At 43.2% G+C, this 14,828-nt stretch overlaps 1 protein-coding gene across 4 annotated transcripts in view; it reads right to left on the bottom strand.

The window, feature by feature from the left end:
• The window catches only part of fuom (fucose mutarotase), a 144,260-nt gene that overhangs the window by 100,642 nt on the left and 28,790 nt on the right, over positions 1–14,828 (bottom strand). For all 4 annotated transcript variants that reach the window (XM_080215624.1, XM_080215623.1, XM_080215626.1 and 1 more), the window contains exon 4: positions 2,843–2,941. In XM_080215624.1, the coding sequence (XP_080071750.1) occupies positions 2,843–2,941 (99 nt within the window). The remainder of the gene's footprint in view (positions 1–2,842; positions 2,942–14,828) is intronic.

The following is a 14,828-nucleotide window of genomic DNA, read 5'->3' on the forward strand; positions in this document are numbered from 1 at the left end:
ACTGTCAAAATATTGTGTCATATTCTTTTTAGCTTAAGCAGACATTGGTGTTATTCTGCCGTAGGCGACAGAGAAGGGAGTAAGTATTCACCCATCAAAGAATACTAACAACCGAAATCAGATCAAAGCGAACTGACTCTTTTTCTTAAAAAAATGGATAAAAATTCACCTTAATCTCACCAACTTCCTTTTTATTATATGAATCACTGGGTCACGCCTCACGGCCATGCCTTGACCAAAGAGAGTCAAGTACCTGGTTTAAATTTCAAATAGTGCTTGACAGTTAACTGTCATCTACTGGTGCAATTGCCATGGCAACACCTCTAACAATTACAGTCCACATGCCAACCAATTAATACTTTCTCTTCATAAGTTACAATGTTGTTGTTGCCCCTGACGTTCTTGTGAGTTGTCTTGATGAGTGTGAGATGAAAAACTTCGACAATACGCCACTGTTTTTCAATAATACGCAAGCTATCGGAGCATCAGTCATCATGCAGATATCTCATCCATGCACATTTTGAACTAAGGTGTTCAATCTGAAGAAAGGGAATTATGAGGGAAAGGGAATTATGAATCAGGTATGTCAGCTATGACTCTCACCAACTTTTACAGATGCACCATAGAAAGCATTTTTTCTGGTTGTATCACAGCTTGGTATGGGCTCCTGCTGTGCCCAAGACCTCAAGAAACTACAAAAGGTTGTGAACGTAGCCCAATCCATCATGCAAACCAGCCTCCCATCCATTGACCCTGTCTACACTTCCTGCTGCCTCGGCAAAGCAGTCAGCATAATTAAGGACCTACACACCCTGGACATTCTTTCTTCCACCTTCTTCCTTCAGGAAAAAGACACAAAAGTCTGAGATCACATACCAACTGATTCAAGAACAGCTTCTTCCCTGCTGCTGTCAGGCCTTTGAAGGGACCTCCCTTGCATTAAGTTGATCTTTCTCTCCACCCTAGCTATGACTGTAATGCTACATTCTGCACTGTCTCATTTCCTTCTCTATGAATGGTATATTTTATCTGTAAGAAACAATACTTTTCACTGTATGTTAATACATATGACAGTAATAAATCAAATCAAATCAAATGAAGGTATAAGGTGCAAGTTGGCCATGGTGAATTGGGGTAAACACACTGAAAAAATTGGATGGGGGACTAGTATTTACGGAAAAACTACACATTTTACAACAGATATACATTCCTGTAAGGTACAAACTCCTAAAAGGAAAGGTAAATTAACTGTGGTTAACAAAATAAATTAAAGATTGCATTAGATCAAAAAAAGTGCCTTATAAGGATGCCAAAAGAAGTAGTTAGCTTGAAGACTGGGAGCATTTTGGAACCAGCAAAGGACATTCAAGAATCTGATGAAGAAAGAGAAAAGAAAATATGCGTGCTAACAAGCAATGAACATAAAGGCAGACTTCTTTAGGCATGTGAAAAGGAAAGGATTAACTGGGACAAATGCGGACCTGTTACAGAAAGACACAGGAAAGTTGAGAACAGGGAAATGACAGAGAAACTAAACAGTTACTTTGCTTTGCATCTGCCTTCATGGAAGGAAATCGCCCAGAAATATTCGGCGACCAAGTGGGCTTGTGAAACCGAGAGACTAAAATAAATCAGTATTCATAAAGAGTAGTACTTGAAAAGTTAATTGGATTGAAGGTCGACAAATCCTCTAGACCAAGTGAGCTTCATCCCCGAGTATAGAAGGAGGTGACTACAGAGATAGTGGGTGCATTGGCAGTTATCTCTGAAACTTCTATAAGGTTCTGGAAAGGTTTCTGCAGATGGGGACAGTAGCAAATGTAACCCACTGTTTAAGATGAGAGGAAAAGGGAGAATGGAGAACAACAGCTCTGTTGGTTTGATGTCAGTTGTAAGGAAAATGCTAGATTCTGTTTGGAAGGAAGTGGTGAGTGGACATGTAGAAAAGAATGGTAAAATTGGGCAGAGTCAACATGGATTAGTGAAAGGGAAATCATTTCTGACAAACTTGGTGGAGGTTTCTGAGGATGTTACTCATAACATAGATAAAGGAGAGCCAGCGGATGTGGTGTATTTGGATTTGCAGAAGGCGAAGTCCCACACAGGAGGACAGCGTGGAAGTTAGAGCACGTGAGATTGGGGAAAATATACATGTATGGATTGAGAATCAGTTAACAGATAAAAAGCACAGAGTAGGAAAGAATGGATCATTCTCAGGACAGCAGGCTATTACCGCATGGATCAATGCCAGGTCCACAACTGTTCACAATCTATATAAAGAACCCTACGCAGCCCAGACATTCTCTCTTCCACCTTCTTCCATCAAGAAAAAGATACAAAAATCTGAGGTCATGTACCAACCAACTCAAGAACAGCTTCGTCCCTGTTGCCATCAGACTTTTGAATGAACCTACCATATAATAAGCTGATCTTTCTCTACACCCTAGCTATGACTGTAACACTACATTCTGCACCCTCTCCTTTCCTTCTCTGTGAGTGGCATGCTTTGTCCGTGTAGTTTGCAAGAAACAATACTTTTCACTGTATCCCAATACATTTGACAATAATCAATCAAATCAAATAAATGATTTGAACACGGGGACCAATTTGTAATATTGCTGATGACACAAAGCGAGGTGGGAATCTAAATTGTGAGGAGGGTGCAGAGAGACTTCAAGAGGACAGGCTAAGTGAATGGGCTAAGTGAATGGAATATAATGCAAATACATGGGATGTAAATGCTGCTCCTGGCTCCTAGTTCCAAAAAAGAAACATGGTAAACGCATTGACACAGGGAAGGAAAGGATATCGGAGTGTTTGTTGATGGACTCAAGTGACTTACTGTAAAACCAACACTTGACAATAATGCGATATACTTGGTCCAGATCGGAGTCCCTAGGCCCTTTAGCTTATCTTCTTCCACCAGTTCCATCACTGCTCCCTGGAAAATAGTAACATGGCAACATGTTAATGGGGAATGAACATCTTTATCCAGGGCAGCTTTTGATATTAGAATGGGTAATGATGCCGTTTCCATTTGTTTGGGGGTTACCTTCATTTATAACACTGAAAAACATTTGGATAGATACACGGATGGGAAAGGATTAGAGGGATACGGGCCAAATGCGAGAAATTGTAACTATTGCCTGGGAGGGTACCATGGTCGGCATGGGCCAGTTGGGCCTGTTTCCGTGCTGTGTTGCGCTATGATTCTACATTTCTCTTCTTTCATCTGCTTATCGCCACCAAGGTTGTTACAAGATAATGTTTATGCCATTATTTTGTAAATTGAGTTTGTGTCTTTCTCTGCCCTATTTGTGAACAGAACTCCCACTCACCTGATGAAGGAGCAGCGCTCTGAAAGCTTGTGGCTTGTGCTATCAAATAAACCTGTTGGAATTTAACTAGTGTTGTGGGACTTCTTACTGTGTTTACCCAAGTCCAACACCGGCATCTCTACATCATTGTTATCCTTGTCATTGTCCTGATGAGTTCAAGATGAAAAACTTTGATGAAATGGGCAGGATTTTACAGCCTCGCTTATCCCAAAACCATAAAATCCTGCCCGAGGCCCACGGACCTTTCCATGGTCTGCCCCTTGCCCACTCCGATTCCCATGGCGGGTGGAATGGTGAAATTCCGGCCAATGTCTTTACAACAAGTTCTGTGCTACCAACAAACTACCTGACATAAATTGCCCCGAAATACTTCTATGCTGTCTCTCCCCTTATTAGGGGCCTGACCAAATACCTCAATAAGGGGGATTAAAAGCTAAGGCTATACTCTGGCCATCTGACTACCATATCACAGCCCGAACTGACATTTTAATTGCCAATTTCAGGTTCTGATGCCCCCAGCGATCAATATGAAATGCCAGGAAACGGCCTATTCTGATATTATCAAACCACAGGAGTGTTTCCATTGAAAACATCGAGTTAATTTCCAAAATAATGCATCTACCACAATTTCACTATGTCAAAACAGGAGGCTATTTATTAAAATATTTGCTCGCAAGTCAGGATTCGCTCATCATTTTACACCAGAAGCAAAAATTCCCCTTCTAAGCCATTTTACGGGAAAATGAGTAGGAAATGGAAAATTCTGTCCAATGTTTGTGTTGATCATTTCACTGCTACCATTGTCAAGAGGAATTTGACCTCCATCCCTGTTCAAGGACGTAGGATGAATATTGTAGTCACTGACAATCCTTTTATTAAGTTGATCTTTCTCGACACTCTGGCTCTGACCGTAACACTACATTCTGCACTCCCTTCCTACATACAATGGTACGCTTTGTATGTATAGTGCACAAGAAACAATACTTTTCACTGTATACTAATACATAATACAATAATAAATCACATCCAATCTGCCAGGTTAATTGACAGTTTCAGAAAAGCTTGGCCAATCTGTAGATGACCTTGGGATGACATGGTGGCACAGTGGTTAGCACAGCTGCCTCACAGCACCAGGGATCTGGGTTCAGTTCCAACCTCGGGTCACTGACTGTGTGGAGTCTGCATGTTCTCCCTGTGTGTGCATGGGTTTCCTCTGGTTGCTCCAGTTTCCTCCAAAGATGTGCGGGCGAGGTGGATCGGCCATGCTAAATTGCCCCTTAATGTCAGGGGGATTAGTTGGGTAACTAAGCGGGTCTATGGAGGTAGGGTCTGGGTGGGATCGTTGTTGGTGCAGGCTGAATGGCCTCCTTTTGCACTGTAGCAATTCTATTTATCGCATTTTTGTTTCCAATCTTTCCCATCCCCACCGTTCATCTTTTTTTCATTGTTGATAATAAGATAGTTGCTCCTAAGATTCCAATGAACTGTCCAACATGCTTGTTCCCCTTCCCTTGTTCTTCCTGTGTTCATGACATTGCACTGTAGCCAATTCCAACACATCAAGTGCGAAGCCGTGGAAATTTTTTGTTTAATATTTGTACATGGGATGTGGGTGTTGCTGGCTGGGTCAGCATTTATTGCCCATCCCTAATTCCCTTGAAGGATCAGTTGAGAGTCAACCACATTGCTGCGGATCTGGAGTCACACATAGACCAGACCAGGTAAGAATGGCAGATTTCCTTCTGTAAAGGACATTAGTGAACCAGATGGGTTTTTCCGACAATTGGCAATAGGTCATCATTTTATTTTTAATTCCAGATTTCTACTGAATTCAAATTTCACCATCTGCCATGGCAAGATTTGAACCCAGGTTCCCAGAGTATTACCCTGGGTCTCTGGATTACTAGTCCAGTGACAAAACCACTACGCCACTGCCTCCCCTAAATGCTTTCTTCCCCGGGTTACTCAATCCACAAGGTTTAAAACCCAAACTTGGTAGCGTCCAGTCACATAGTTCCCACATTATAACCCATGAAAATCTGCTGCCAAGTGAAGTTCCAGGACAACACTGCAAGAGTTCCTCAAGGTAGTGTCCTAGGCCCAACCATCTTGAGCTGCTTCATCAATGACCTTCCTTCCATTGTACGGTCAGAAGTGGGAATGCTCACTAATGGTTTCGTACCATTCTGTGACTTCTCAGATCCTGAAACAGTTCATGTCCAAATGTAGCAAGACTTGGACAACAATCAGAGTTGGATTGACAAGTGGCAAGTTCTAAAGCAGAAACTTTTTTTTATTATTCGTTTGTGGGCCAGGGGCATCGCTGGCTAGCATTTATTGCCCATCCTTAGTTGCTCTTGGGATGTATTACAAGCTGTGCTTGTATTATTGTAATAATATTATTACAATAATACAAGTTGCTCTTGTATTATTTTGAGAGTCAACCACATTTCAGTGGCTCTGGAGTCACATGTAGGTCAGGTCAGGTAAGGATGGCACATTTCCTTTCCTAAAGGACATTAGTGAACCAGATGGGAATCGACAATGGTTTCGTGGTCATCAGTAAATTCCTAATTCCAGATATCTTTTATTGAATTCAAATTCCACCACCTGCCACTGCGGGATTCGAACCCATGCTCCAGGTTACCACAATGAGAGGATTGCTTATCTATGCTCCCAATGCAATTGGAGCCTTGAAACAGGATTGCAACCATGTGCTTGATGGGCTAAGCTTCTTGCACTCACGTCACCATTGGTCACATCTTTGGGCTTAGCGCCCTCAGAACTCCAGAATGTGGTTATTGTCTTCTTCACAGCAAAAGTGCCAGATGGCAATAGATCAACAAGAGGAAGGTTTCTTAGATCTATAAGGGTAGGGTAGGTCAGATATTTTGGTGTTTCGTCCAAATTAAAGTTGAATAAAATCAGAAAGAAAACATGTCATTGTTCCAGAATGCATTTGACACTTTGTAAGATGTTGATTCATAGGCATGTTGAGACCTGAGACCCTCAACCCTGTGGATTCCCAATCTTAAGATAGAGGATAGGGAGATGCTGAGCAAGAGCCAGATTCTCCTCAAGGAAGGAAGGTGGAAAATTGGAGGCCAAGTCATCCTTGGCAATTCCAGTAAAGCAAATAGGCCTCGGCTGGAAGAAGGACAGTCTGAGGGGAAAATCAAAATTGATCTTGAAATAACCATTCTAGTTTGGAAGCCTAGTTATTCACCTTCATGAATCAGCAAAGAATTACTTAGCTGTGAGTTAAAATGTTAAGAAAAAAGTGCCAAAGCCATTCAGTATGAATAGAGTTAAGCCCAGAATCCAGAAATTCTAGGCAACACTTCAATTTTGCCCAGTTCACCACTATCAATAAAAATAATAGAACACAGTTGGGTTGCTTTGTTAACAGAGGACTGTTCTGAATTGGTCTTGTATTATTAAGTAAGAGACAGGCAATTCAAGAGCCTGAAATTATTGAGTAATCACATGCATGGCTCTAATAAGCAAGAGATATGTATGAAATCCACCCTTAATTAGCGCAGTACCAATTTGTTTGGACTTCATACAAATTTTAGCCCAGTGTACGTTAGGCAAATAACTCCACATTATTTTCAGTATGTATAGTATTAAAGCAATGTCTTAACCATTCTGTACTTATACATTGCTGTACGGAATCCTGTAAAAGGGTAACACAGTGGTTAGCACTGCTGCCTCACAGCATCAGGGAGCCTGGTGATTGGGTGGAGTTTGCACATTCACCTCGTGTCTGCGTGGGTTTCTTCCATGTGCTCTGGTTTCCTCCTACATTCCAAAGATGTGCGGGTTAGGTGGATTAGCCATGCTAAATTGACAGTGTGTGTCTGGGGGAATCATAGAATCCTACAGTGCACAAGGAGACCATTCGGCCCAATGAGTCTGCACTGACCACAATCCCATTCAGGTCCTATCCCCGTAAGCCCATGCATTTACCCTAGCTAGTCCTCCTGCACTAAAGATAATTTATCATGGCCAATCCACCTAACCCGCACATTTTTTTGACTGTGGGAGGAAACCAAAATATCCGGAAGAAACCCACGCAGACATGGGGAGAATATACAAACTCCACACAGACAGTGACCTGAGCCAGGAATTGCACCTGGGCCCCTGGTGCAGTGAGGCAGCAGTGCTAACCACTGTGCCACCGCGCCACCCTTAGAAGATTAGAAGGCAGGAGATTTAGAGCACATTGAGGTAACCCATCTGCAAACCAGACTTCTTGCTGGGCGTCTAATTATGCAAAATTAATCATATGCACTTTTAAACCCCTTTTGTTGCAGCAGGATTAACAGAATAATACATGGAGTTACAGGGATAGGGCCTGGGTGGAATAGTTGTTGGTGCAATGGTTAATGGGCTAAATGGTTTCCTTCTGCAAAGAATAAAGAACAAAGAAAATTACAGCACAGGAACAGGCCTTCCGCCCTTCGAACCTGCACCGACCATGCTGCTTGACTTAACTAAAACCCCCAATCCTTCCGGGGATGATTTCCCTCTATTCTCATCCTATTCATGTCCTTGTCAAGACGCCCCTTAGAAGTCACTGCCGTATCCGCTTCCACTACCCACCACTCCCCCCAGCAACGAGTTCCAGACAACCACTACTCTCTGTGTAAAAAAATCTGCCTCGTACATCTCCTTTAAACCTTGCCCCTCGCACCTTAAACCTATGCCCCCTAGTAATTGACACTTCCACCCTGGGAAAAAGCACCGTGGGGATTTAATAAAAAGGTGTTCGGATATTGAACTGGTTGTGTGATGTGCCAATGCAGGAATTGAGAAAATGTAGAATCTGTATAATCAGACGGAATTCAGGGTTCCTAAAGACTTAACATATGTATTGTATCCATCGCTGAAACTATCTTGTAGCACAGCTATCAACAGAAACAAAAATTCGAGATTAAACAGGTTACACAGTGATCCTTTCATTTTGGTTGAATGTGCTGTGTATTGAAATTCGGGACGTTATGTACACGGCTCATATCAGTTAAGACGTCAGCACCTAATTAGCAAGATTCTATCTAAATCAGGATAAATATTAATGGGATGGTTTGAGACTCATCAAAGCTCTGAATTCAAATCTCCGGAGTATTTAATCATATGACAGTGAATCATGCTATGGTTAAGAAGAACAGAAACAGACAGTGTCCGCCAATGCTCTCAATTTTTCTTTTATTCCTCCGTAACAAAGTTCATTGAGGATTTTACAGACTGGGAGCGGCTCACTTCAGCTCTCTGGTTCCGGTGGAGGCGAGTCACGCAGTGGGGTATAGTTGCAGCCCCTGGCCGACTGCTGGCATTCGGAGTCTGTTTTGAAATAGGCAGGTTTTCATTTCCGTTCAGAATCGAAAGCGCACAAATAAAGAAAAGATCACCGATGTGACCTGGTTTCAAATCGGCCGAGCATCCCCGCAAGGAATGGCTTGGCAGCTCCTCCACTCCTCCTCGGCTGTTGGCTTAGTGTTGATTGACTCAGCACAAACTAAAACTCAGGAAACCCACCAGAAAATTTGCCTTCAATGCAGAATAGAAATGCTCGGGAACCTTCTCCAAATAAGGATATCAGCAACCTATGTTACCTGCCCCCTCCCAAGGTAATAGCTTGGGATGAAAGGGCTTCTGGATCGATATATAATACAATCAACTAGCCTGCAAAAGACTTCTTTCTCAGGAAGGAAACACAAATATCCTACTGGATTACCAATCGTACAAATAAAAGCCAGATTTGTATGACCGCATTTAACTCACCACAAGAATTATATATTTTCAAACATTGTTCTTTGGGGTTTTAGTTCAGATGGGCAGCATGGTTGGTGCAGGCTTGGAGGGCCGAAGGGCTGTTCTTGTGCTGTAATTTTCTTTGTTCTTAAAATATGAGCAATAATATTAATTCGCAGTTGATTGTGGCGTTTCTGAGCTTCCCTGTTGAAGACCAGCAGGGAGATAGACGCACCTGGAGTGCAGAAGGGACCATTCGGCCCATCGAGTTTGCACCAACTCTCTGACAAATTATCTTACCCATGTTTTCTCCCTCACCTTAGCGCCATAACTCGTAGTTATTTCCCACAGCTAATACATCGAAACTACTCATTTTGGGACACCAGGGGACAACTTAGCACGGCCAATCCACCTAACCTGCGCATATTTGGATTGTGGGAGGGAACCGGAGGAGACCCATGGGAGAGGATGTGCAAACTCCAGACAGGCAGTCACCCAAGACTGGAACTGAACCCGGGTCCCTGGCGCTGTGAGGCAGCCACACTAATCACTGTGCCACCATGCTGCCTCCTTGAGACTTCTCCTGCTCCACCTCTGCAAGGTGATCAGTAGAAACCCTGCTTACTGCAAACTTTCTGCCAATGTTATGGCAGCAGAGTGTGACAACCCCAGAGGAGATTTCCGCAGCGTGTGAATACACAAGAATTTAACTCATTTTCAAAGTTTGTCATTGACTATTTTAGTACAAGTAGCAACCCATTGAAAATAAACAATAACCTTTACCAGAGATGTGAAGGACACAGGGAGAATATGCAACCTCCACACAGATGCCGGAATTGAACCCGGGTCCCTGACGCTGTGAGACAGCAGTGCTAACCACTGCACCATCGTGCCACCCTGATGGATAATGTGGAGGAAGCACTATTGTATGGAAGGATAACGCTTTGTTGCATGGCATCTGCAGTCCTCATTTAAAATCATAGAATCTCTACAGTGCAGAAAGAGGACATTCAGCCCATCAAGTCTGCACCAACTCTCTGACAGTATCTTACCCAGGTCCTCTCCCCCACCCTATACACGTAACCTTGCACATTTACCATGGTTAACCTGCACATCTTTGGACTGTGGGAGGAAATTGGAACATCCGCAGGAAACCCACGCAGACGTGGGGAGAACGTGCAAACTCCACACAGACAGTTACCCATGGCCGGAATTAAACCCAGGTCCCTGGCACTGTGAGACAACCGTGCTAACCACTGTGCCACAGTACCAGTCAAGTTCAGCTTTTGACTAGGAATATCACTTACTTTGCTTGGTTCTTACCTGATTGGATAAGTGGATTGGCCATGCTGAATTGCCCCTTAGTTCCCAAGACATGTAGGTTAGGTGTATTGGCTATCTTAAATCACCCCTTGGTGTCCCAAGATATGTCAGTTAGATGGGTTGGCCATGTTAAATTGCTGCTTAGTGTCCCAAGATGTGTAGGTCAGGTGGACTGGCCATGCTAAATTGCCCCTTAATGTCCAAAGACATGTAAGTTAAATGGATTGGCTATGATAAATTGACTCTCAGTGTCCAAAGATGTGTAGGTTGGTTGGATTGGCCAGTCTAAATTGCCCCTTACTGTACCAACATGTACAGGTTAGGTGGATTGGCCATGCTAAATTGCCCCTTACTGTCCCAAGACATGTAGCTTAGGTGGATTAGCCAAAGTAAATACACAGGGTTATGGGGATAGGGCAGCGGGGTGTCCTGGGTAAGATGCTCTTTTGGAGAATTAGTGCAGACTCAATGGGTCAAATGGCCACCTTCTGCACTATAGGGATTCAATGATTGACAGACCAGTGGGCCAGAGTGCCAAAGCATCTCTAGATAACTCTATGGATCCAAGGAGCAATTTCCTAATTCATTGCACGCTGTGAAATGGAAACTAAAAACGGGATTAGTTGCTGTTCAGAGTTCAGAAATTCCCCAGGTTTCTTGGGACGGAATGTGATGTGAATGTCACTGAGCGCTGCAGCATTTCAAACCTTCTTGGGATTTCTTTTGAATTTCCCCCAGTTGTGGGAGAACACCAGCACAAGTTTTATTTATTACACTGGCGATTCTGACCAATGAAAGAAAAAAAACACAGCACAATTTTCAACGTGTCCTGAATTTGAACAAAAATTGTTCTGAAGCTGGATGCTCCAGAAGTTAAATCGGAGACTGCAGAGTTTTGAACAGAGTCTGGGTTCAGTGAGACATGTAACATGTGATAACCAAGGGAAGAAAGACTCATATTCACACACGCTTCTCATAACCCCAGAACATCCCAAAGCACTTTACAGCCAATTAAATAGTCCTGGATGTGGAGAGGACATTTCCTCTTGTCAGAGAATCTAGAACTAGGGGTTCCTGTTTAAAAATAAAGGGTCGCTTATTTAAGACTGAGTTGCAGAGCAATATGTTCTCACAGAGGATCGTGAGTCTTTGGACATCTCTTCCTCAATAGGCAGTCGAAGCCAAGTCTTTGAATATTTTTAAGATATATTCTTGATTAACAAGGGGGTAAAAGATAATCAGGGTTAGGCAGGAGTATGAGCTTGAGGTTACAATCAGACCAGCCATGGCCTTATTGAATGGTGGAGCAGGCTCGATGGGCTGAGTGGCCTCTTTCTGCTCCTCATTCATTATGTTTTGTCAGGCAATCGCCATTGCAGTGAAGGGAAACACAGCAGCCAATCTGCGCACAGCAAGCTCTCACAAACAGTTTAACTTTATTTACTTTTTGTCACAAGTAGGCTTACATTAACACTGCATGAAGTTACTGTGAAAATCCCCACTCTGACTCCTGTTCGGGTACACTGAGGGAGAATTTAGCATGGTTAATCCACCTAACCAGCACGCCTTTCAGACTGTGAGGGGAAATCGGAACTTCCTGAGGAAACCCATGCAGACATGGGGAGAATGTGCAGAGTCCGCACAGTGACCCAAGTCAGGAATCGAACCTTTGTCCCTGGGGCTGTGAGGCAGCAGTGCTCACCACTGTGCCATGTAAATGACCAGAGAGGCTTTGTCTTGTGATGCGCATTGACAGAGAACAAGTGGGCAGGATACAAGAGAGAACTCCCTTCCTTCTTTTAAATGGTGAAGTGGAATATTTTACACCTAGGGGGTTTTCACAGTAACTTCATTGTCATATTAATATATGGCAATTAACATAAGTCTACAGAATCCATCACAGGTCCCACCCTCCAAGTGAGATAGAATCACAGATCTCTACATACAAAAGGAGGCCAATCGGCCCATTGAGTCTGCACCGACCACAATCCCGCCCAGGCCCTATTTCCGTAACCCCACATATTTACCCTGCCAATTTCCCTGACACTAAGGGGCACGGCCAATCAACCTAACCTATACATCTTTGGACTGTGGGAAGAAACCAGAGGAAACCCACACAGACACGAGGAGAATGTGCAGACTCCACACAGATAGTGACCTGAGGCCGGGAATCGAACCCGGGTCCCTGGCACTGTGAGGCAATAGTGATAATGACTGTGCCACCGTGTTGCCTAATACATGGAAATACGCAGAAATGCCATCTCTTTAATCTGTATTAGATCTCCAAATGCTAAAACAAGATTGTCTTTCAAATCTACCGTGGCAGTCGGTCCCACTTTATAATTTAGTGTGAACATAACGACACGCACTGATTAACATTCACTTCAGAGGATTGTACTACAGTTGAAGTCAGCAAACACCAAAGCTATTTTTATGCCCACGTTATTATTTCTGAAAATGGTTAATGAGAATTCCAGTCTCCGAGCGAGTGGAATTTCAGGGGTCTCCTGCTGTGATAAGTAATAGCAGCAGCATAGTATTTGACACAGAACAAAACAAACAGCTCTGCTGATGGTTACCCAACCTGAAGTGAAGCGAACTCCCATTTAAAAAGAAACCTACGGATTTATCATAATGGAAATATTTGATGCAATGCAAATGCCCCAGGGACAAAGAAATTGTTCAGCAGTGGTCATGGCTTTGTACGTTGTTAAAGTACCAGATAACAAGAGATATCTTTAGCGGGGTTTTATGAACAACAATATTGCATCTTTAAAAAAGAAAGCTCTTGTCACTTCTTGGCATAGATTTAAGGTGAGGGGCAGGAAATTCAGAGAGAATTTGAGGAAAGCTTTTTCACCCCAGAGGGTGGTGGGAATATGAAACTCGCTGCCTGAAAGGGTGATAGAGGCAGGAATACTCTCAACATTTAACAAGCATTTAGATGAGCACTTGAAAGGCAGTAGCATACAAGGCTACAGACCAAGTACTGGAAAATGGGATTAGAATAGATAGGTGCATATGGGGCAGGATTTTACAGCATCGGTCAGGCAAGACTGGAAAATCTCGCCTGAGATCAACGGAAATTTCCGTTGTTGGACCCTCGCCTGCTCCTATTCCATGGCTTTTGGGTGATAAGACTTCCAGTGGATAGATTGAAGAACCCTTTTTTTAAAATTCTGTAGGCGGGATTGTCCCAAGATCCGGAAAGTCCTGCCTGAAGTCAATGGACCTTTGCAAGGTCCATTCCCCATCTGTTATAATTCCTGCAATGGACACGATGGGAAAATCCTGCCTACAAATCTATGACTTCTTGAATACAAAGATGCGTGGCTCAGAAAGTGTGTATGTATGTACTCTTCACTGGCAGACAGTAACCCCAGAAAGACCCTTTAAACAACACACAGCACACTTATCTCATCAATTTCAGTGCACCTAATCGCCCGAGGATGAGCAAACACATTTCCCATCGCCTCCAAAATACCATCCACCAGCTCACACAGGCTCACAACCATGGGCACAAGGATGCTACATTACTTCCTCTGCAATCTCCTAGTCATCTATGCCAACTAGTTTGGCACAAGTTGTGATCTCTGATTTTGCTGTCTCTTTTACGTGGAATCAATGTCCATCGTCAACAGAAGGGAGGGACCACATTCATTTATAAACCACTCTCACGATTATGCCATTCTCACACATAATTCAAATTACTCCAGAATGGAGTAACTTGAATGTTCCTGCAAGGAATCCAGTCGAACTTCCTTTCCCTTACAGTTTATTTATTAGTGTCACAAGTAGGCTTACATTAACACTGCAATGAAGTTACTGTGAAATTCCCCTAGTCGCCACATTCCGGCACCTGTTCGGGTGAATGCACCCCAATCAGCACATCCTTCAGACTGTGGGAGGAAATCGGAGCAATGGAGGAAACCCACACAGACACGGGGAGAACATGCAAACTCCGCACAGACAGTGACCCAAGCCGGGGATTGAACCTGGGTCCCTGGCGCTGTGAGACAGCAGTGCTAATCACTGTGCCATCACTGTTATCAGATCATATAACAATATGGAAATACATCAAAGTCTATACTTCAGATTATACCTGATGAAGTAGCAGTGCTCTGAAAGCTCATGATTCCAAATAAAACTGTTGGACTTTAACCTTACGTTGTGAGACTTCTTACTGTGCCCACCTTAGTCCGGAACCGGCAGATTATATAAGTGTGTGTGATAGATTTTAATTTCCTTAAATTTCATTAGGCCTTTTTATCTTTTATTAAATTACGGTTCAGTGGCAGAAACAGGGGCAGAGTTTATCCATATCCAGACACACCACCAAGCAGAGGAACCCATAGCCAGCTTTATTGTTTCTCAGGGAGATCACAGAATTGTTGCAGTGTAGAAGGACCATCA

Source organism: Carcharhinus amblyrhynchos, chromosome 31 (assembly GCF_965287045.1).
Source record: "Carcharhinus amblyrhynchos chromosome 31, sCarAmb.v2.hapA, whole genome shotgun sequence".
NCBI classification, from domain to species: Eukaryota; Metazoa; Chordata; class Chondrichthyes; order Carcharhiniformes; family Carcharhinidae; genus Carcharhinus; species Carcharhinus amblyrhynchos.